Source organism: Callorhinus ursinus, unplaced genomic scaffold (genome assembly GCF_003265705.2).
Source record: "Callorhinus ursinus isolate GAN/ISIS: 27379988/994484 unplaced genomic scaffold, GSC_fseal_2.0 scaffold18, whole genome shotgun sequence".
In the NCBI taxonomy this organism is placed as follows: Eukaryota; Metazoa; Chordata; class Mammalia; order Carnivora; family Otariidae; genus Callorhinus; species Callorhinus ursinus.
In genome coordinates this window covers 21,931,846-21,954,914 of record NW_027397080.1, presented here as the reverse complement: position 1 = coordinate 21,954,914, position 23,069 = coordinate 21,931,846, and the positions used below count along the sequence as shown (strand labels likewise).

The 23,069-nt window shown below is 56.2% G+C and overlaps 1 protein-coding gene across 8 annotated transcripts in view; it reads right to left on the bottom strand.

Annotated features, from left to right (window-relative positions):
* KIF17 (kinesin family member 17) overlaps nt 1-23,069 on the bottom strand; it is a 42,723-nt gene that overhangs the window by 18,971 nt on the left and 683 nt on the right. For all 8 annotated transcript variants that reach the window (XR_003205104.2, XR_003205102.2, XM_025855755.2 and 5 more), the window contains exons 2-6: nt 17,128-17,274; nt 16,000-16,101; nt 10,912-11,101; nt 7,239-7,691; nt 3,561-3,670 (exon numbers count right to left, since the gene is read on the bottom strand). Coding sequence is in view for 6 of the 8 variants with exons in the window: in XM_025855755.2 (XP_025711540.1) it covers nt 3,561-3,670; nt 7,239-7,691; nt 10,912-11,101; nt 16,000-16,101; nt 17,128-17,274 (1,002 nt within the window). In the remaining 2 variants the exon portion in view is untranslated. The remainder of the gene's footprint in view (nt 1-3,560; nt 3,671-7,238; nt 7,692-10,911; nt 11,102-15,999; nt 16,102-17,127; nt 17,275-23,069) is intronic.

Below are 23,069 nucleotides of genomic sequence, written 5' to 3'. Positions count from 1 at the left end.
CTCAGGGGCTTTACCCTCGCCCCCCATCAAGCTCTTCCTTCAGGCCTCAGCTCAGTAACACCCCCTCCAAGCGGCCCTCCCTGACCACCCTCTCAGATAGCACCGTCCCCTCCTGCAGCTCGGCGCCCAGCACAGAGGAGGGAGGGGCTCAGGGGAAACTCCTGAGTCCACAAGTGCCTGGAGCTGACCACTGGCCGAAAGGACAACCGGACCACTCAGGCTTCTGACGCACGGCTCCCACAGGCGGGGCCAGGGCTACGTGCTAAGGACAGTACAAGACCTTCTGTGTCGTGGAGCCGCCCTGAGAGAGCCAGCCAGACCGGACAGGGGGAGGGGAGGGAGAGCCCCTGTGCACACGCCCACCTCATTAGGACCCTTCCAGAAGCACAGAACAAGCCCAGAGTTCTACAACGGCACAGACACTATGACCTGGGCTCTCGGGGAGGGACAGAAGGGGATAGAGAATCATTAATATGTGACTGTACATTCTGTGACACATTTGAGACGCATTTGAGCCTCAGGGCAATACGTAGGGTTACTGGGGCCCAGGGAGGTGACTTGCCCAGAACCATGCAGCTCTCCAGTGGACACAGGAGACCTCCTACACCCCATCTGCTTTCTCACTGTCCCCCACCCCCCTGCCCTGGCTTCCTCTCCTCCCCAGTGGGGACTCGGGCCCTGCCCTATACTCAGCAAGCACCCCTGACTCCCACCCTGCCCCCTCCACAATTCCCTGCCAGCGCTGCCCGGCCCCAGTGGCACCCAGGCCTCAGTCTCGTCACACCTGCACACCAGCGAGACCTGGCTGGAGACACATGCATACGTGCACACACACGCATACGTGCACACACATGCGTACAAGCGCACGCACACACGCATACATGCACACGCGCACACACACACGAGTGCGCGTGCATACGAGCACACGCGTGCACACACGTGCACACATGCATACGAGCACACACGTGAGCACACGTGTGCACACACATACACACACATGCACACATACAGCAGTACCAACTTCCAGACCCAGTTGTACATGTGTGACCCTGAACCACAGAGGACCTCTTAAGCTGCCCAGCGCCCCTCCTGGGTCCTTCTGCTCTACCTCCCTCTGCAACCCTCCACCTCTCCCATTTCCCATCTCCTGCTTCCCAGAGAACACTGAAGTATGCCCTCACCATCCCAGCCCACACCTTCCCGTCCACCTGCAGGTCTGCCCGAAAGCTCTTCATCCTCCTGTGACAGGGGACAGACCCTGTGAAGCCAAGCCACCCGCTCCATGACTTTGCTCTTTCCATCCCCATCTCCCTCCTGTAGCAGGGGCTTCTCTCTGTGCTAGATCATCCCCAGCAGTTACAAAATGTGCCCAATACTCGAAACAGAACAACTCTCCCATGGCCCCCTGTGCACCCCCAGCTATAGGGCCCGGAGCCAGCAGAGGCTCAGGAAATGCTTGCAAACCCAGCCCCCCCGAGTCCTGCTTGAGGCCAGTTCCACAGCCCAACGGTGAGAAGGCACCCCTCAGCTCCCCTTCCCACGGTCAAGGGAAAGCTTCCTGGAGATGAGAAAACAGGCTCCACGAGCTGAAACAGCCCATCCCAGGGCACAGAGCCCACCAAGAACTGGACTTGCAGAATGGAAAAGCTGGATGGACCCTAGGAATCTTCTGGTCCAAATCCCCCCCTTCCCTGGTGCAGCCAGGAGACTGAAGCCCACAGAGTCACAGCTCCCGCTCGTGACGGAGCCCATCCCTGGCCCAGTGCCCTCGCCACCCCACACAGGGACCACCCCCTCATCCTGAGTGTCCTGACTGGTTCTGGATGGGAAAGGAAAGCACGGTTCGAGGCACATAGTAGGTGCTCAATAAATATGAGTGGGTCATAAGTGAAATGGGAAAGAAGGCGAGAGGGAAGACAGACACCTTCGACTCTTCTTCCCAGTGTGGCTCACAGAAGAACCACCAGGGCCTGAGAGGACACTCGGTGGTGGACAGGTGGTAGTGCTCGGAGGCAGTGGCCACAGGGCCTATCTCGTGACGACAAGGCCAGCAACCACCATCCCCGGGGCAGAAGGACCTGCCAATCACTGGCTCCTTGGGGCAGCCAGCCCGGAGCAGAGTCTCCTCTCTGGTGCCCCAGAGGGGATGGCGGCATCCTGCCCCTGGGCGAGGGTGCCTGCCCCACCCCACCAGGCTCCCTTTGGGGGGAAGCTTCCATCCCAGCCCCCGGCCAACCCTCCCAGCCCTACTGTTTTGTGATTGATGTCACTTGTTGCTACATGATTCCAAAACCCACTCTGAACCCATGTGATTCCTCTCATTCTGTGGCTCAGCCATCCCCAATAGGCCCCCACCCCATGCCTCCCCAGGAGCCGGGTCCAGGGCTCCAGAGATGGACCTGACGTCGGCCCCACCCCAGGAGCCTCCAAGGCGGCAAGGAGCAGAGCCCCTTGACAAAGTCCATCTGGGGGCCACAACTGAGCCTCCCCCCAAACAGTAAAAGCCTCTGCCTGTCATGGGCAGCCCTTGGGGACTCTGGCTGATTTCTCCCAGCCCTCCAGCCCACATGACTCAGACTCCCAGGCCTTACCCAGTCTGTCCCCCGCAGAGGCTGGGCCCCAAACCCCCACAACCTCACCAGGGCTCCCAAGGGCCCCAGGGCTTATAGCTGAGTTTATAGTTGAGGGGTAGAGGCCCAGCTGCGGACACATCCAGGGACCCAGTCCCTGCAGAGCTGTCTCAGCCTGGCGTTCCTTCTCCACCAGGAAAAAGCCAGTGTCCCACCCCATGCGCAGGTATCTGAATGGGGCCCTCAAATGGCAGGAATCTCCAGAAACCAGTAGGGCCTGGAGTCGGGATGGAGCCTAAGCTGGGAGTTAGGGGCTCTGCCGAGTCTGGCTGTGTAAGCCCCCCTCTAGGGATCAGCTCTGTATCTGTAAGTCAGGGTATTATTACCTGCCCTGCTGGTTCCCAGAGATGCTGGAAGGCACACATGGGGGAGGAGGAGGGGTCCCCAGGTGACAGCTTTCTCTGGGAGGCCAACACCCCACTTATCCACTGGTCAAATGGATGCCTGGGGGCTCCCCACTGCCCACCAGGCCACCTGGCTCTCAGTCTCTGGCTTGTTGGCACCTGTACTGGGGACCAACTCCTTCCACTCTCCCCACACCCCCACCCCAGCCCAGCACAGGCCGTTCCCACCACCAGGAAGGCCTCCATTTCCATCAACCCACAGTCATCCCGTCCTACAGTACGGAAGAGAGACAGCACCCCTGCAGATGTCCCACACCCCTCCTTGTGCTCCCCATGCAGGCCCTGATGGGGGATGGGCTGCATCCTGGAGTCAGGACCTGAGTTCAAACCCCAGCTCAGACTCTCCTTAGCCATGTGACCTTGGGCGAGTCATGGCCCCTCCCCGAGCCTCAGCTTTCTGAGCTCCAAAAAGGAGACTGTTGTACCAACCCCACGATGCTGGTGGGGGTAAAATGATATCGTTCAGCAGATGCTCTCCTCCTGGGCACCCCCTGCTTGCCTTTCTCCCACCTCCCCCGGTTCTCACCTCCCGGATCAGCTGCTTCTCCACCTCTGTGTCAGACTGGATCACAGGTGGGGGCACCAGCTTCTCCTCAATCTGGACAGGGTTTAGGGGGGCCTGACTGGACAGCAGGGCTGGGAGAAAGACAGAAAGGAGGGCTGTGACCAAGGTGCACAGAATTTGCAGGAACTAAGCAGAAATCCGTAAAGAGACAACCACACACTTAGGCAAAACACACTTCACAGTATTGGATTTATTTCAAGCACATCTCTATGTACAATACTAATTTACTCAGTCATTCAACAAATATTTCTTGAGCACCTGCATGTTCTAGGCACTGGGGACCCAGCACAGAACAAAACAGACAAAATACACCCACATTGAGTTTTCAATCAGAGGAAGAAGGCACACACAATAAATAAGCAAAATGCTAACATGTTACAAGTGGACATGCTCTAGCAAGAGAAAGAAAGCAGGGAGGATGCTCAGGAACAATAACCATGGGGAGGGGGTGCAATTTAAACAGTGTGTTCAGGGAGGACCTCTTAGATGGGGTAAGGCAAAGGCAGTGACCTGAAGGAAGTGGGAAATTGAAGCAGGCAGAGATCTTGGGGAAGAGCTTTCCAGACAGAAAAGAACAGTGAATGCAAAGGTCCTGTGGCAGGAGTGGGCCTGGACTATTCCAGGAACAGCCAGGAAGCCAGTGCGGCTGGAGTGGAGCAAGGAAGGAGAGAATGGGTGAAGAGGAGCTCAGAGGGAGTGAGGGGCGGGGGGTCCCAGGGACCCTGAAAGCTATGCTGACAACTTTAGCTTTGACTCGGTTAAATAGGCTTGGGGGGTTTGTGCAGGGCAGGAAAAGGACTTGTACTTGAACACGACCTTCCTGGCTGCTGTGTGGGCAGTGTACTGAGGGGGATAAGGGCAGACACCCAGATACCTGTTGGAGGGTGGGGGTGCTCCGCAGTAATTCAGGTAGGAGACGCTAGTGACTCAGGGGACAGTGGTGGACAGATTCTGGACATGTCTTAAAGGTAGAGACAAGATCTACTGCTGGAGTGGATACAGGTTTGAGCGAAAACGAGAAACCAAGGGCCACCCCAGGGTTTCAGGCTTGAACACTCAGAAGGAAAGGGTTGCCATCACCTGCGTGGGGACCAGCAGGCTCGGGGAGATCAAGAGCTCAGTGGCAGACATGCTAAGTTCGAAAGGATCGCTAAACAGCTGGATATTCAAGTCTGGAATTCAGAGGATACTGTGTAGCAATTGTTTTTAAAATTGTCTATATTTTGTGATGCTTGATATCACGGGGGACTTGCCGGCCAGGGAGAGACGGCCCCTCGCAGGGCCAGCTAAGTCCTAGAGAAAGCAAACAAGCTATCGGCCCACCTTTCACCTGCCAACCAAGCAATGCCGAGTCCATACCCTTCCCACCCTCTGTCTAACTCACGTTCTCAGCCAGGATCTCCCCTGCCCTAAGTCCCCGGGGGCCAGGGCCGGACAAGCAGGGACTGCCCCTGTGCCCCCACTCAGGAATCCTTCACGCCAGCCAGTCCTAGGCTGTTGCTCCTGCCTCAACTTTCCCACAGAACCCCCAGTAATAGTTCCAAATCCAGCTCTGGCTCCAGATCCGCCTTGCTCCTCCCTGCCTCCCGACCAACACTGGTGCTTTCCCTCGTGGCCCCGTGTGGGGTTCCAGCCTCTTGTTTCTAGTGTAACGCTGACTCTCCGAGGGCCCACTCAGTCCCCTTTATGAACTAAGACCCGGACACAAATCACACGGCCAGGCTGGGGGGCCACAGGGGAGCCAGGAGCACAGAGACGGTGTTTCAAGCCACAAGGTGAAGCCACCTCCGGAGTGAGTGCGGACAGAGGAGAGGCCCTGGTGGTGAGGAGGGGCAGAGGCTGGGAAGCGGGGAAGGAGGAGGAAGGCAGATGTGAAATCCCTCATCGTGGCGCCGAAGGCCCGCTCCAGCCCAGCACATCCAGGCCTTCCCTGGCCATCTCCCACCGCCCTGCTCGGCAGCCAACCAGCACAACTTGTGGTCCCCAAATGCCCCTTACAGTTTTGTGCATCTTTGCACACACTGGCCACTCTCATCCTGGCTGACAGGGAGACCTCTCAGCCCCCAACACTCTGCTCAATCTCCCCTTCCTCTGTGAAGCCTTCCCTGACTGACCACACCTTACCCCCAGACAGACCTGGTCACGTATCCCCTAACTGCCCTGCAGTGGCCAGTTCAGCTCTGACCTACATGTACTTGATGGTCTGCTAGAGTGTCCTCCCCCAGGAGACTAGATGCCCATGAGGCAGAGCCTGGAGCAGATTCATCTCTGGGTTACCAGTGCCCGGAGCAGGTCCACACACAGGGGGCTGCTTGGTAAGCTTTGGATGGATGGATGGGTGGATGAGTGGAAGCACACATAAAAGGATGGATGACAACGTGGAGTGGATGGAGGGATGGATGGATGGATGGATGGATGGTAGGATGGATGGATGGATGGATGGATGGATGGGTGGATGGATGGATGGATGGATGGATGGATGGATGGGTGGATGGATGGATGGATGGATGGATGGATGGATGGATGGGTGGATGGATGGATGGATGGATGGATGGATGGGACGGGTAGAGAGAATGCATGAATGGCTGGGTGGATTAAATGGATGGGTGGTGAGTGGATGGGTAAGTTGGTAGATGGATAAATAATAGAGTGGGTGGGAGGGTGGGTAGGTAGATGGAAGGGTAGGTAGATGAATGGGTAAATGGGTAGGTGGGTAGATGGATGGATGAATGAGTGGATGGGAGCATGGGCGGGTAGATGGATGGATGGGTGGGTGGATGGGTAAGTGGATGGGTGGATGGGTGGGTGGATGGGTGGGTGGGTAGGTGGGTGAGTGGATGGATGGATGGATGGATGGGTCGGCAGGTAGGTGGGTGGGTGGGTGGGAATGTGGATGGCTGGGTAGGTGGGTAAGTGGATGGGTGGGTAAGTGGATGGGTGGGTGTGTGGATGGGTGCGTGGGTGGGTGGGTGGGTGGGTAGATGGATGGATGGATGGGTAGATGGAAGGGTGGATGGGTGAGTAAATGAATGAGTATGTAGAATGGATGGACAGAGACGAAGGTGGGTAGGGAGGTGGATGAGTGAATAGACTCAGGCTCTTTTGTGCTCCCTTCCCCAAAGGATTCTCAGGTAAAGAAAACCTTGGTGTTTGCAAGGACCCCGCAAAGCCTGTGCTGCATGTATAGATTTCTACTTGCCAGATGACAGCCAGACACCTGGGTGTGAAAGCTGCGATCACAAGGTGCCTGAGTCGGGAGAGGGGGCGGGACGCGGCGGGGCTGAGTCACCCCCCGCTCAGCAGCACAGCATCACGATGCTGCCACAGAGACAGCAGGCAGACAGACAGGTGGGATGGCGGATGCGCAGCCTGGAGGCGGGGCGCAGGCAACGGAGCCCGCAGCTGATGAAGCAGACCAAACAGACCTCTTCCTGGGTCTGTCAGGGAGCAGATACCATCCGGCCATCACCAAGCAGGCTCTCTCTGACTGTTCAAAAGCCATGCTCATAGGAAGCGGAGAGGAGATGGGGCTTTGCTTCTGTGTCTCTCGGATGGGCAGCTGGAGGCAGAAAACTAAGGGGGAGAGCCTTTGTCCCCAGCCCTGGGCCCCTCCTGCCACCTCCTTCCCCAGCTACCCACCTGACAGGTTGCTGGGGCTCATCTGCTGGGCCAGGATCGCCTTCAGCTTCTTGATTTCCTCCTGGTACTCACGCAGGAGGGCATCCTTGGGGTCCTCATTGATGCGTGGCTTGTTCTTGATGTTCTTGGCCCGGTTGGCATAGCGCAGTGTGCTGAGCGTCTCGTCATAGTTGTTGTCTGCGGGTGACAGGCAGGCCACCATCAGTGTCTTCGTGTTGCCACCTAGCGAGTCCTGCAGCAGCCGCGTCAGCTTCGAGTCCCGGTAGGGGATGTGTTTACAGCGCCCGTCCACCAGGGCCGAGATGACGTTGCCCAGGGCCGACAGCGACAGGTTGATCTTGGTGGCCTCCTTGAGCCGCTCCCCTGTGGCACCCGTCTTGGACTGCCGCTCGCTGCCCGCCAGGTCCACCAGGTTCAGCTTGCCAGCACGGAGATGGTCCTTGCCCCGCTCGTCTGTGGACAGACCAGGCAGAGGGTAAGGGGCTTTCGGTGAGCCCCACGTGGGGCACTTAGCCACCAGGCACCGAGCGCTCCCACTATCAGCCACATAGGAGCCCATGAGAGAGGCACTATCACCATCCCCGTCTTACAGAAGAGGAAACAGGCTCAGAAAGGCATCTAACTGGCCCAAGGTCACACCGTTGCTAAGTGGTGGACCCAAGGTCAGAACACAGGGCTGGGGCGCCTGGGTGGCTCAGATGGTTAAGTGTCTGCCTTCGGCTCAGGTCATGATCCCAGGGTCCTGGGATCGAGCCCCGCATCGGGCTCCCTGCTCCGCGGGGAGTCTGCTTCTCTCCCTCCCTCTGCTTCTCCCCCTGCTCATGCTCTCTATCTCTGTGTCTCGAATGAATAAATAAAAAAATCTTAAAAAAAAAAAAAAAAGAACACACGGCTACTTGACTCTGGGAGCAGAGGCTGGAAGGTCCAGACTATTCCCTGAGTGCAGTGGGATTTCTTACAGTGATCACAATAGCTCTCCCAGATGTCCTGTGAGGCCAAGAGTAGGGGGATGTGATTGGGTCACCCAGAGCCTTGTATCCTTCACTGCAAAAGACATTGGCTTTGGAGGCTCTTGGACCTGGTTCCCAACCCAGCCCTGCCTCCTCCTTGCTGTGTGACCTTAGCAGAGCCATGCACCTCCCTGGTCCTCAATTCTTACAGCCACAAAATGAGACTTACAGTAGCTCCCCACTCGGGCTGGTTGTTGGGAGGAGCAAAGTAAAAGGAGAGCACATTTTTACAGAGTTGACCCAGGTCCCAGCACACAGCAGGGGTTCATCCCCCCTGAGAACAAGCCCGATCCTGCGGTGACCAAGGCTGTGCAGACAAGGCCGACCCCTGTGTTGAGGGTGACAGGAGTCAGGCACTGGCTGGTAACAGGGGCTCAGAGCACAGGTTTTGAAGGCACAGATCTTGGGGGTCCAATCTTGATTCTATGTCTTAGTAGCTATGAAACTTGGGGAAAACCACTAGACTCAGTTCCCAATGAGATGGGAGGGAGGAGGCAGGCAGAGGGGCAGGGGGCTTCCTCCTCGGTCTCCTGCGGGTTGAAACCAGAACTGGCCTCATGTTGCCCATGCACACAGCAACCCGGAGTCTGGCTGGTACGCAGGAGAGGCTTGGACACGTGAGGGGCTTGAGGTTGGGGGCTATTTTTTTTTTTTTAAGCAGCAGCAGGACGGAGGGACTGGGAACTGTGCTCTTGGCAGAATGTGGCAGGAGCCTTAAACAGGTTTGTATCCTTCGCCCCAGGAGGTCCACTCCTGGAAATGTTATCCGAAGAAATGACTCTAAAAGCAGAAAAGGCTTGGTGCACCAAGATGTTCATCGTGGCATTATTTACAACACCCCAAGACAGGAAATAACCTTACCGCCCTCTAGGGATTGGTTAGAAAAGCGCACGAGAGATGCGCTGTCCTTTAGCCGGCACCCATGGTCACAAAGACACGGCAGGAAAGATGCTCAGGGATGGCGCGGGGAATGGAACGCAGGGGAGAAACTAAATACAACAGAAGAGTTTGACTGTGTTTATAAATTTCATAGGATAAAAAGGACCAAAAAACCCCAATACGCTTAAATGCTAATAGTTGTGTTTATGAGTAATTTTACCTACCTTTCTCTAATTCCTAAATAGCTTTACTGAACTTATTTTATAATGAAAATGAAAAACATCTTTTTTTTAAAGATTTTATTTATTTATTTGACAGAGAGGGAACACAAGCAGGGGGAGTGGGAGAGGGAGAAGCAGGCCTCCCGCAGAGCAGGGAGCCCGATGCGGGGCTCGATCCCAGGACCCTGGGATCATGACCTGAGCCGAAGGCAGATGCTTAACAACTGAGCCACCCAGGTGCCCCGAAAAACATCTTTTAAATTTGTTTGCAGGGCGCCTGGCTGGCTCCATTGGTTAAGTGTCTGACTCTTGATTTTGGCTCAGGTCGTGATCTTGGGGTCATGAGATGGAGCCCTACAGCAGGTTCCATGCCTAGTGTGGAGCCTGCTTAAAATTCTCCCTCTCCCTCTGCCCCTCCCCCCACTCACGCACTCGCTAAAAAAAATAAAAAAATAAAAAAATAAATTTGTTTAAAAGCCTGTTTCCAGGCAGCCTGCTGCATCCTTCAAACCCTTCTGCAAAGACCAAGAGGCACCCCCAAAGGCACTCTGTCCTCCCCCCTCCAGACCTGTCCTCACCTGCCCTAGACACTGCCCCCCGCCCCCACAGCCTCACCGCATGACGCTGTGACCTCACTGACCCTGCCCAACCCAGATCAGCACCCTGGGGAGACTCAGACCCAGCAAGCACCAGGCGGTTGGCCTGGGGCCAGGTCACCACACATGCTGGGCGATGTCGTAGGAGGTACCCCGGCTTTGACCTTGGGTCGGGGATCTCTCCAGAATTATGTTTCTGGTTGGGCCGAGGCTCTTTCCTGCTGCAGTGCTCTTGAGAGTTCTATTCACGATGGACCCGGAGGCAGCTGTCGTGTTACTCGGAAAAACCCAGATATCAGAGACTGGGGTTCGAATCCCAGCTCCCCCGCTTATCGGTGGGACCCTGCACAAGCAAGCCTCGGCCCTCTCAGAGCCTCAGTTTTCCCATCTGTAAAATGGCCATTAGAATGCCTGCCTCTAGGACTTCCGTGGGCTGTAAACGGAAGGAAGCCTGTGAAGTGCTTAGCACAGCCGCTATCGGTGGCCAGAAATAAATATGAGGTTCTTCCCTTCCTCTTCCCTTCTCAGGGACTCTTTTAGAAGGGGGGATGGGGGAGATGACTGAAGGGTGGGGAGCACTGCAGAGAAAGAGGAGACTCCAAAAGGTCCAGGGATCGAGGGCCAGCTCTGACGCTTTCTAGTTGCGGGACCTGGGTTTCCTCATCTGTAACATGGGGGGCGATGCTAGTAGCCACCTCTTGGGCTTGTGGCAAGGAGTACACGAGCTAATACACAGAAACCGCGTGGCACGTAGTAGGTGCTCAATATGATCTGCCAGTGGTAGTATTATTGTTGACGATGCCGCTTATCCTGGAAACGTGGGCCCTCGTACAGGAGGGTCCTCTTGGGTGGCCTCCAGGCAGTTCGAGCATCTTCTCCCAGTTTCAGATGGGTCCCCCGAGGCCCCAGGAGGTAAAGGGTCTTGGCACCCAGCTCTGGCTCCCCCGCCCCCACCAGCCCCACGTACCCACAGCGTAGATCTCGATGCTGATGGTGAAGATGGAGTGGGAGCGGGAGGAGTCCTTGTTCATCAGCGTGTAGCCTACTGAGCGGTTCTTCCAGCCCATCTCCATGATGTGCTCACACTGGGTCACATTGTGCACCGTGTGCATGGAGAGCCCCTTCACATACACCCCCTTCTCCGGGTGCTCCTTCAGCTGTGGGCAGGAGGGATGGGTCAGAGCCGGGTGGGGGCAGGGATCCCCAAGGAACCCAGTGAAGGGCCCAGTTCAGGCCCCCTCTGCCCTCCTGCAGTGCAGGGTGGCACCTCAAGGTCCCTGCAACAGGCAAGGGCTTTGTTCCAGGTGGAACCGGCCTCAAACCCACCCTACCTCTTCCTTGTTGTGGGACCTTGAGCCAGTAACTTAACCTCTCTGGGCCTCAGTTTCCACATCTGTAAAATGGGTATGACATACGCATCCCTTAGGGATGTGGTGGGGATTCCGTCAAATAAGGCCCATCCAAGGCTTGGCACAGGGCCTGGCACCGGTAAGTGCTCCATAACGCCAGGCGCTGTCCGCACTGTTGGTGGTGGTGCGATTATTATGAAGGGCCTTTCTAGACTGGGAGCTTCAGCTTCCAGGGGCTGACCCTGTAGCCACCCGAGGGTTCTGAAAGCTGCTCTTTTGCCCGGTCGGCATGGCCCCTGATCGCCTCTCTGCTCTGGCTCCAGAGAGACAGGAACGTTCCCAGGCCCTTGGATCGTGGCCGGCAAAGGGCCATTTGCTGCCCAGAACTCCCACTGGCCCGCAGCTCAAACCGGCCTCCAGCCATCAGCGTGATGGCAGCGAGTAAATTAATTTATCTGACTGCTCCCTGCTTGTTCTCCAGGCAGCCAAGTTGTTTTGTTGCTGACACAGAGCTGTGAAATGCAATATTTTTCAAGTGTGAGAAAATAAAACCACTCTTGCGAGAGCAGAATGAATTGGGACAAGTCCCCTCCCTGCTGGTCTGAGCCACAGAAGGCTCCGGTGCTGCAGGCAGCTTCGGGGTCCCATGTGGGGCTGGGCCGCTGCTGCGTGGGGTGGGGGGTGGGCACACAGGCTCGCCCTATCTGCTCGAGTGCAGAGAAACCCCCAGGCCCAGACTGAAGGACTGGCCTTCCCAGAATGGAAAAGCAAACGAGGCACAGACTGGGAAGGGATTTGCTGAAGGTCACAGAGCTATTACTATCAGGGAAGCTGTGGGGTCCCAGGCGATGGAAGACTCCAGAAGCAGAGAATGGAGAAGCTGGAGCATCCCGCAGAAACTGAACTTTGAAATGACAAAGGGCTGACCTTGACCTAGGATGTGGGGGTGAGGATGGAGCACCAAGGCCAGAAGCAGGAGACCTTGTAAAGGGTGGTTGAAGCTGGCCTGAAATGCTCTGGTAGCGCCCTCTGGCTCCCATCGCACAGGTCCCAGGCCCCTGGGGCCTGGGCTGCCTCCTGCTGTGACCTCGGCCTGGGCCCTGGGGAGTGAGCGGTTGATCCGGCCTCTTGGGGAGCAGTAGGCTCCTAATCTCCTAGTCGGGCAGCCCCCCAGGGTTAGAGAACTGGCTCTGCCCCTTGCTGGTTGGAGAAGTCAATTTGCCTCTCTTCACCCCGGTTCCCTCTGTCAGACGATGATAAATTCTATTTCTGCAAAACCACTATGAGGTCTGAGAAGAGGGTGGAGCTAAAACCCAGTCCGGTGGGTACTCGGAGGGGTGCCACCAGCACAGGGCACAGGGGTGGGGGGTGAGCCCTCAAGTAGGGATGCCACTGCCCTATATTTAGGCCCTGGAAGGCTTGCTCCCCAACCTCATGATCCCCAAAATCTTGGCCCTCCTCGGCCTCAGCCCTGCTCTCCCAGGGAGGCTCTGAGTGCCCAAGTAACTATTCCTCCCTGAGACCCAGCCCAGAGCCTGGGCACCATGGCAACGGCTGGGATGCTGGGATGCGGCCAGCGAGGGGCAGACGCCCCCAGGCAGGAGGGGCTCCTGACACTGCCCCCCAGTACACTGAGAGGTGCTGAGGGCCTCACCTCCACCACCCAGTGTGGGCTGCCTCCATGAGGGTGGTTGGTGGTGGTGGTTGAGGGAGGGAGTGAAACTCTGCCTCCCCAAATCCCTCGTCCGGGCTGATCTACTCACCACTAATCACCAAAACCTTCAGGCCCTGTGTTAAGCACGGGTTCAGAGCCCGTGTGGTGGGGCCTGGGCACCTGGATTCAAATCCAGCCTCACCCTTTCCTGACTGTGTGCCCCGCGGCTGGTCTTACCCAGGCGTATTGAGCCTCAGTTTTCCTCCTCTGTAATAAAGGATCAGAGCAGCACCTCCCCCTAAGGCTGTTCTGAGGTTCCCAGGAACAACCATCTGCACCTTCGCCAGGGGCCAGCGGCCCCCCCCCCCGCAACCCCGTGCACCGGCGGGGAGTGTCTCAGAGGGCACCTGTCACTGGCAGCCCCCGCCCCCAGGGCAGCCTGACTCACCAAGCCTGAGGCCTGGGGCCCACGTGGGGCAGGGGCACAGTTGCCAGCGCTCAGGGCCTGGGTAATGGAGGACACTGTAGAGTCCTAGGTGTGGAAGGAGGGGAGGAGGGCCCCCTGCTGCCCCAGATCCCCTAGGCTGGCCCTTCGGGACTAACACGTGGGAGCAACGTCCTGTGCCTTCCTACCCACCCCCATTTCCCTGTCTGGGGGCGGAGCTATGACTCAGCTGCTCCAGCTCCAGGATAGAGAAGACAGTAGAAAGACTCCAGGTGGGCGGCTGGAGGTTCCTGCATAGAAAGAGCAAAGCGCTGCTGTGTTTGTCAGGAGCTGAGGAGGAGGTACCAGGCCGGGATGGGGCCTGGGAGGAAGGGAGGTCACACACCCATGGGGAACCGCTGTAGCACGTGGCCTGGCGCCTGGCACCCACAGGTCATCCCAGTCTTTGCGGCATGAATGGGTCACCTGATGGATGCACCTCCCTTGGCCGGAACCCCACTACTGGCCTCTGAGTGCCCTAGGCAGTCTCTATATTGCTGACCCCAAAAAATTCTGGTAGGAAAGCACCTGACCACTCAGATCCCACAAGTTCTGGTACCAATACCGTTACCAGTAATTAGCTGTGTGGCCTTGGCCACCTCCCTTCCCTTCCTTGGGACTCAGTTTCCTCATCTGTACTAGGAAAGGGCCGACTAGAAGCTCTCAAGCATTTTTCCAGCTCAAATTCTTAGGGATTTTTCCACAGTATGGCCAGAACAAACACATTTTTAAAGACAGCTGCTCCCTGGGGTCTGATCTGCTCACTTGGATCAAAGAGTGGTCGCAGGTCAGAGAGGAACTCACAGACACCACAGGTGAACCCAGGGCCAGTGCGGGGGGGGTGGTGGTCAGGCGACAAGTGGAGGCTCAGGCTGAGTAGGGAAATAGCCCTGCCCCCTCCACATGGGCAGGGATTGGGGGGAACCAGGTGATTCCAACATCCTGTCCAATCTAGAGGTCACCAGGAGCCAGGAGGGCCGGGAAGCATTGGCAGCAGCCCCTTCACCTGGTTCTGCCCCCTTTCCCTTGGCTGTCAAGGCATGTGCCCTGGGGAGACTCAAGCAGTTTGTCACAGAAAATGTCCAACCCTGGGGATGCCCGGGTGGCTCAGTCCACTGATGGTTGAGCGTCCAACTCTTGATTTCGGCTCAGGTCATGATCTCAGGATCTCAGGGTCATGAGATCGAGCCCCATGCTGGGCTCCGAGCTCAGCGCGGAGTCTGCTTGGGATTCTTTCCCTCTTCTTCCCCTCCGTCTCTGCCCCTCCCTGCACTAGCACACGCTCTATTTCATTCATTCATCCGTTCGTTCATTTAAAAAAGCTTTTTTAAAAAAGAAAGAAAATGTCCAACCCTGTCTCTGTGGCTTCCTAGCCTCAGGCAAGTCACATTCTCTCAGACAATTTCACCCATAAAATGGGCATCTCCATGGCAACCTCCTGGGGGTGATGCTCCAACTCGGGCATTCTGACTCTGAAGGAGGTGGGCCTCTTGGTTGCTTGGTCAGATAAGAAGCATGGGAGTCAGGGGCAGCCACCCGCATTCTGGCCACAGGATTGCCTCAGCCTCCCCCCTCCCCTGCCCTGTGCTGGCCCCGCCCCCTTGGCCCTGACCCGGCCCACCCAGCATTTAAAGAGTCCCAGAGAGGACACATAATCCAGGCCTCACACTCAGGCCTAGACTTGGGTCCAACCTTGCCACCAACTGGCTGTCTGGTCCTGGCAGGTCACTTGACCTCGCTGGGCTCCCCAAAGGGTCAGCCAAGTTCTGCCTGTCTTGTGTGACCCCCTCACAGCAGCACGCTGAATGCCTTCTGTGCGTCGGGCTCTGCAAGCAGCTCATTCTCACCGCCCTCTTCAGTCTTCACTTTATAAGGGTCAGGTCACCGGTCCTTGGGTGCCCCGCACCAGACCCCTTGCGGTCCTTGGGTGCCCTGCACCAGACCCCTTGCAAAGGGGAACAGAGTCCCAGAATCTGAGGCCACGAACAGCCATGAAATGGGATGGCTGAGATTCAGGACCTTGAAGTCAGACAGACCTGGGTTCAAGTCCAGTTTTGGCCACACACATAGGCAAGTGAATTAACCTAAGCGTCCCTTCCCACACTGGGAAACTGGGGACAGCGGCTACCCAACAGGATCACTGTGACTAGTAATAAGATCATGTGCCTAAAGCAGTCAGTAAATAGTGCTCAATAAATGATAATCATTATCACCGTCTTTCTAGCTTTTGGGGCCCTTAGGGGTTTTCAAAGTAATTTTTTTAGAAGTGAAACCCATTTTTCAAATGAAATCTATTACAAGACTCCATCTACTTCACCAGATATAGGTGGCATGACCCCAGGTAAGGTCCAGTCCCCCACTGTGTGGTCGGGGGTAGGCCGGTGAGCCCCTCCCCTGCAAAAAGCATTCTGAGACTCCTCCAGAATTCAAGTTCAAAAGTCCCCACTCTAGTCTGAACCGGTGCACGTGCCCCCAGGATACCTTCCCCGTGCTTCTGAGAGAGCTCGGCCCGATGCCAACCTCCACCCTTCCTCTGCCCCTCCCTGCCCCGGCCACATCCGCACCCACCTCCAGCTTCTGCTTGGTGTCAGCCCCCAGAAGGTCACGGACATCCTCATTGTAGATCTCCAGGTAGGAGGCCCGGACCAGGAACTTGGTATTCTCTGCACACTGCAGGGTGTGGACAGGGACAGCAAAGCAGCCTGCCAATGCTGGCCCTGTCGCCTTCCCCCTCTGCAGCCAGGACATCACGGAAGGACATCGCGGCAGGAGAGGCGATGACATCAAGAGGAGGGGAGTCCCCAACCCTCCTGGCCCTGTCCGCCTGCCTGGTCAGCCGCCCACCCCTCCTCTCCAGCTCGGTGGGCCCCCCGGGGCTCCTCTGATTGCATAATTCTCATATTGCTACTGTCACATGCTCTCTCCACAGCCTCAGGGGAAATGAAATGGGAGAGGCCTCCCCATTACTCAGGTAGAGAAACTGAGGCCACAGGTAAGGACCAAGCACTGGCTATGGTCTGATCTCTCCTTGTTGCAAATGTTCCTGGTGGGGGGGCACCAACATGAGTCCTGGGAGCAGGTACAGTAGGCTCTGCAGCTGACCGGGGTCACGGTCCCCACCCTGCCATTTCCCCGATGCAGGAATCTCTGCTCATGGCCAGGAGTGACCACCGGAGCAATTCTCACCCGTAGCCTGGCACTGGGACAACCGGTCTTGCCCAGCACAGAAGGGCGATAAGTCTGGGCTTCCCTATCTCGAAAATGGGAATAATGGTGATCTCCTGGGGCCAGGGTGGGGGTTCCGTGAGATAATGATGCAAAGGGGTTTGCACTAGGCTTGGTCTGTAGCAACTGCTTAATAAAAAAGGGAGGCTCTGATTGTTACAACCCCTTCTCAGGCCGGTGCTCTGGATCATCGGGTCCACATGGGACAGCAAGTGAAATGTTCAAGTCCAAAAATGGCAGGAGAAAAACATGGAACTGGGAGGCAGAATTTTTCTCAATGTGAAGTTCTCCCATCCCCTTTTGGAAACCAGAGCCTGCCTCTGCTCATCCGTGTCGGGTCACAGCAGGCTCCGACAGATTCAGTGGCCTTGCCGTAGGGCACCGGTGCTCCGGGACCCAGCGCCCGACCGTCCAGGGGGGCCCCCAGGCCCTGAGCACCGGCGCCGCCCCTTCCCGCCGCGAGGCCCCTACCTGGACACTCTCGAAAACGTGCTCGAAGGCCCTGGGGATGATGCCTCTCTGGGAAGATGGGTCTGGCAAGCCCTGCATGGTGAAGGACTTCCCGCTGCCCGTCTGGCCGTAAGCGAAGATGGTGCCATTGTAGCCCTCAGTGACACCCTGCATGGGGGAACCACAACCCCGGTTCTCAGGCTGGCCAGCCCGGCGATACTCGGGGCCCCTCCCCAGCTCACCCACTGTGATGGCACCCGGCCGGCAGGCGGTGCAGAGATGAGTAAGTCCCAGCTCTGTCCCCAAGGAGCTCCCTCCTGGTGGGGAGACTGACACACACAAGTGATCCTCATACAAGGCAAGTGCAGGTGTCCAGGGAGCGGGCAAGGAGAGGGGGTGCAAGGGGAGCATCACAGAGCCTCCTGGGTAGGGCGGGCAGAGTGGGGGCGCTGAAAGGTGGCTCAGGGTTCCGACAGGGGTCAAGAAGAGGACGGCCTCCCAGGCTGATGGGGCACAGAGGGGTCAGAGGCTGAGGGCAGGCAGGGCAGGGAGGAGGGGAGAGAAGAAAGGAAGGAAACCAGGGGCAGCCCTAAAGTCAGTCTTCATTCACGGACACATTGATTCTTTTTTTTTTTTTTTATTATTAAAGATTTTTGAGAGAGCGAGAATGAGAGAGAGAGAGAGCACATGAAAGGGGGGAGGGTCGGAGGGAGAAGCACACTCCCCGCCGTGCGGGGAGCCCGATGCGGGACTCGATCCCAGGACTCCAGGATCATGACCCGAACCGAAGGCAGTCGCTTAACCGACTGAGCCACCCAGGCGCCCCACACTGATTCTTTCCATAGGCGTGGGCACCACGCTCCAGGCGGGACACAGGGATGAACAGGGCGCGACCCCACTCCCTGCCCTTGCAGAGCTCATGAGCTCATTGATTCTAGAACTCAGCATGGGGGAGGGGGAAGCCTGTGTCAGCACAGGAGAGCTGCTCCCAGGCCCCGAGGGCCCACCTGGCATCTACGCCCAGCTACACTGCAAAGACCCATCCTGTGGACCACCGTGGGGCTCGGGATCCCCAGGGACCACTGCTGAAGGAGGCTCGAAGTCACAATTCACAGCTTCTCTGAGGACTAGGCCTCATTTTTATGAGCAGAACTGGACGAGCACCTCTCCTTTGTCCAAGGAAGCCCTGACCACTGTGTGGGTACCTGCACCTTATCAGAGGGTGGGGGCTGCACACAGGGACAGCCCCCTGCGGGTGTTGTGGGGAGGCAAGGGCAGCCCGATCCCCTGCTGGGCCCCCTAGAGCCGGGGACACCTGCAGCCCTGGTGATCAACATGATGCAGGGCCCAGAGTATCAGTGTCACCCAAACCCGGAGAAGGTATTCTACACAAAACTAGAGACTGCTTCACTGTTGGGTAGGGTAACCACCAGCCATACTAGACATGGGCCCGGTGAGACTGAGAAACTGAATTTATTTGATCTGATTTTAGTGCATTTACACTTAAGTGAAGCAGTATAAAATGTTCTTTCATTAAACAACACTTTATTTTTTGTTTCATTTCATTTCAACTGTTGACACTTTAGCATCTGCATGGAGACATGCTACAGTGTAAAACACATAGCTGATTTCAAAGACTTTGCATGAAGAATGGAAAATATCTCACTGTTACTATACAATGACATTTATTAGTATGTTTTCTTGAAATACTATTTTGGATATACTGGGTTAAATAGAATCTATTATTAAAGCTAATTTCCCTTTATTTCCTTTCCCTTTCTAAAATGCTCAGTAGGTTGAGCGTCTGACTCTTGGTTTAGGCTCAGGTCAGGATCTCAGGGTTGTGAGATCGAGCCCCGTGTGGGGGCTCCATGCTGGGCGTGGAGGCTGCTTAAGATTCTCTCTCTCCCTCTCCCACTGCCCTTCACCCCTGCTTACGCTCTCTCTAAAAAATAAAAAATTTTTTAAAATTAAGTTAAAAATTAAAGTCACACCTATCACAAATCATATTATATAAGACAACAAATATCTTAATAAAATAAAATGTGGTTACTAGAACATTTAAATTAAGTATGTGGCTCACATTACATTTGTATTGGAAATCATCGCTCCAGAGCTGTGCTGTTCAGTGTGGCGGCCACTAGCTACATGTAGTTATTCAAATTTAACTTGATTTTATTTTATTTGTTTTTAAAGATTTATTTATTTGACAGAGACACAGTGAGAGAGGGAACACAAGCAGGGGGAGTGGGAGAGGGAGAAGCAGGCTTCCCGCTGAGCAGGGAGCCGGACGTGGGGCTCAATCCCAGGACCCCAGGATCATGACCTGAGCTGAAGGCAGACGCCCAACCGAGCCACCCAGGCGCCCCATTTTAACTTGATTTTAAACAAAATTAAAATTCAGTCCTTCAGTAGCACTAGCCTCAGTTCAAGTGCTCACCTGCCACCGATGGCCAGTGGCAGCCTAGATACAGAACATTTCCACCACTGCAGAAAGTTCTACAGAACAGCATTGTTCTGGAGTGAAGGAGAAAACAATTTTATGTGCATTTTTAAGGCAAAACATAAGACTTCAAAAAGGTCTCACCCATCAAGTGATGCCTCCAGATGTTCAAGGGACGAGCTTGCCCGTGGAATGGGTCCTAAATGTGGGCCACTCTGTACCTCCACCCCAGGTTCTGCACGTCTCCCTGCTCTAGTACTAACCAGCAGACTTTCAGGAAATCAACTGCTAACGGACTCTTTAACTTGCTGTCATCCTCAGCTGTAATTCCCATGAAACTGCATTACAGATTGGATGTGCTAAGTATTTCTCCTACTTTACATTAAACACATAACTACTGCAACTGAAATAAAAAGCATCTGTCCCGGGGTGCCTGGGTGGCTCCATTGGTCAAGTGTCCAATTCCTGATTTCAGCTCAGGTCCTCATCTCTGGGTCTTAGGATTGAGCCCCACATCGGGTTCTGTGCTCAGTAGGGAGTCTGCTTCTCTCCCTCTGCCCCTCCCCCTGCTTGCGCTCTCTCTCTCTCTCTCTCTCTCTGAAATTAATAAACCTTAAAAAAAATTTTTAAGAGCATCTGTCTTTTTTTTTTTAAAGATTTTATTTATTTATTTGAGAGAGAATGAGAGATAGAGAGCACGGGAGGGAAGAGGGTCAGAGGGAGAAGCAGACTCCCTGCTGAGCAGGGAGCCCGATGTGGGACTCGATCCCGGGACTCCAGGATCATGGCCTGAGCCGAAGGCAGTCGCTTTAACCAACTGAGCCACCCAGGCGCCCCTAAGAGCATCTGTCTTAAATTGCCTCATGTCCCCCTTCTGCCCCTTCCCAAGCACACCGCTGAATGTCCCACCCAGGGACCGAAACCTATGGCTTCTACTGCATTGACGTCTGGGTATGGTAGAAGCCATGGTACCTGGCCCGTGCGTGGGCTGGGGGCGGCTCATCAGGGGCAAATCTAAGGCCATGGGTGTGAGGCCGGGAGAAGGGGCAGATGGCAAAGTCGCCGGCTGGGAAAGAGCCCGTGGACCAGGCGGCAGGCCAGGTGTGGAGGTGAGGAGCTCCTGTGAGAATGTGCCGAGTGGGCAGAAGGGTGGGTCTCGGGTGGGCAGCACTCAGGAAAGCCAGAGAGATCAGCCAGGGTCGGAGAAGATCAGGAATAGGGACTGGATTTAAGGGCTGGAGAAGCAGGAAAGAAAAGGGCAAGAAGGGGCGGTCAGAAGTGCTTGGGGCTTTGTGCAATAGGGACCCAAAGGCAAGGGCCTGGATGGGAGGCCCTGTGGAGGTGGCAGAAGCCCTGGGAGAGCCTGGAAGCGGGCTCAGAGCCCCGCAGGGCAGACACACCGCCCTCCGGCCCTAACGGTGCGGCTGCTCCTGGCTCAGAGCCACCCTGGCTGTGCTTTGCGTGCTACTCATTTAATGGGAAGCAGCAGGATGGAGCAGGGGAGCAGGCACTGTGCTGGGTATCACAACCACCCCACCTCATTCTGTGATACTCGTGACCTCAGTTTCCCCACCAGGGGAAGGACTCCAGCTCTATACACGACCACAGAGTAAAATGCAGGCCTCCACCTGGAAGGCCCGTTCCTCCACCTTCTTACCTGGCCTACCCCTCTCATTCTTGAGGTCTCAACTTAAACCTCACCACTTTCAGGAAGCCCTCCCAGCCTTCCCCTCCCTTCCCATGCCCTCCAAGTCCAGGTTCTCTGGCTGCCAACGTGCCCCAGGCTTTTCCTCCTCTTCATCACCTTAGATTGTAGCTATTAGCTTAGCTGCTCCTCCCCCTGACCATGAGCTCCCGGAGGGCAGAGCCTATGATTCCTTCAGGGCTGTGGTCCCCAAGCCGAGGACAGGCTTGGTGTGGAGCTGCTACTTGCTAGCTGAATGGATGAATGGATGAAAATGAGCTGCTGTCATGTTGAGTGCGAGGCTCTGGGGGATGTCCAGAGGGAGGCAGGTGTCTGGCAGAGAATCCCAAGTAGTGGGGGACCTCAGGGCAGGAGGGAGAGCCAGAGGGGAGATGTGACAGAGCCTCTGTGTCCTTAATGTCTCCCACCCTGGGCTGGGGTTTCCTGAGGACCCTGATGAGGGAAGCATGCTCAGGGGATTGCTTCCAGGATGAGGCAGGGACCCATGAGCAAGGCCAAGGAGGACTCAATCTTGGAATCTTTAAATCTCTAAGGGGCCAATCCTGGACAAAGGAGCAGAGGAGGTCTGTAGGGCCTCAGGGACAGAGCCAGGGCAGGTGGCTGAAAGCTTCAGGGACGCTGACTCTGGCTCACCATGCAGAACGGTCTTCTAGGAGCCAAGAAGCAAAGGGGAAAGGGGCTGCTTTGGGAAGAGTGAACTCCTGCCACTGGGTGGACATTCGAGGACCCAATGCGGCGGCGGAGGGGCGGGGGGGAACCAGACACAACCCTTCAGGTCCCTTCCAGCCTGGGAGTGCCGGACAGCAGAAGGACGGCCTGGCCATCCCCAGCGTCTGGGACCACAACCTGGGGGAGAGCTGTCCTCGTCTCCCGGGCATCACTTCCATCGGGCCCTGACCGCTGGGGAGTTCTGGGCTTCAGAACACTTCAATGCTCTCAAGGGCTTTGACCGAGCCTTGGTAGGAGAGATGCGGCAGCCACAGGAGGTGCTCTGAAGGGTGTTAATTGGCCTGCCAGCGAAAACAACAAAGGTTCTAAAGTGCATTTTCGAAACACTGGGTTCAGGAAGTCAAATCAGTTCCTTTGCTGCAGGACTCCCCAGAGCCTCAGGTATCTCAATGTGCCCTGTGAAGCTTCATGGGAGGGAGGGTGTATGCAGCATTTCCCAAACTTTTCCTTTTTTCCTGGGATAACCTGGGACATCTCACTTAACTAGTGACTCACTGAACAGCTGGGGAGATGCTGGTAGAAAGGAAGAGCCCTTGGCCAGAAGACAGGAGGTGTAGCTCCCCGCCACGCCTCTGCTAGAAACCTACCATGGGAGTTTGGGCAAGTTTCCCTCTTCTGGGCCTCAGTCTCCCCACCTGTGAAGTGTACAAGTGACCTGGTGTGAGTGCTCCGGAAAGCAAAAGCCCTATAAAGGGTGACAAACTGGTGTTGCCTCTTTGTTCCCGAACGGCTGAGAGGAAGATGATGATGGGCTAGACCAAAGCTAAACGGTTTCCGTTCCTCCCAGACAAAGGCAGAAGGAGGGAAGCAGAGATCTTTGTATGAGGGAGGATGAGAGAGGATTCTGAACGCTGAGGGGAGAAAGCAGAGGCCACAGCCTGGGAAGAGGAGGCGGTGGCGGCTGGGGCAAGTGGCTAGAGCGTTTAGAGAAGTCCTCAAGTTCTCAGATGATGGTGGAGGGCAAGTAGTCTTGGAGGCCGGAGTCCTTGTGGGCAGGGGGCTGGAAGGGGTGGGGCGAGGGCCAGCTTTGGCCTTGCGGACAGTGCACACCGGAACGTGGACGTTGGAGGTGGGTTCCAGCTGTCT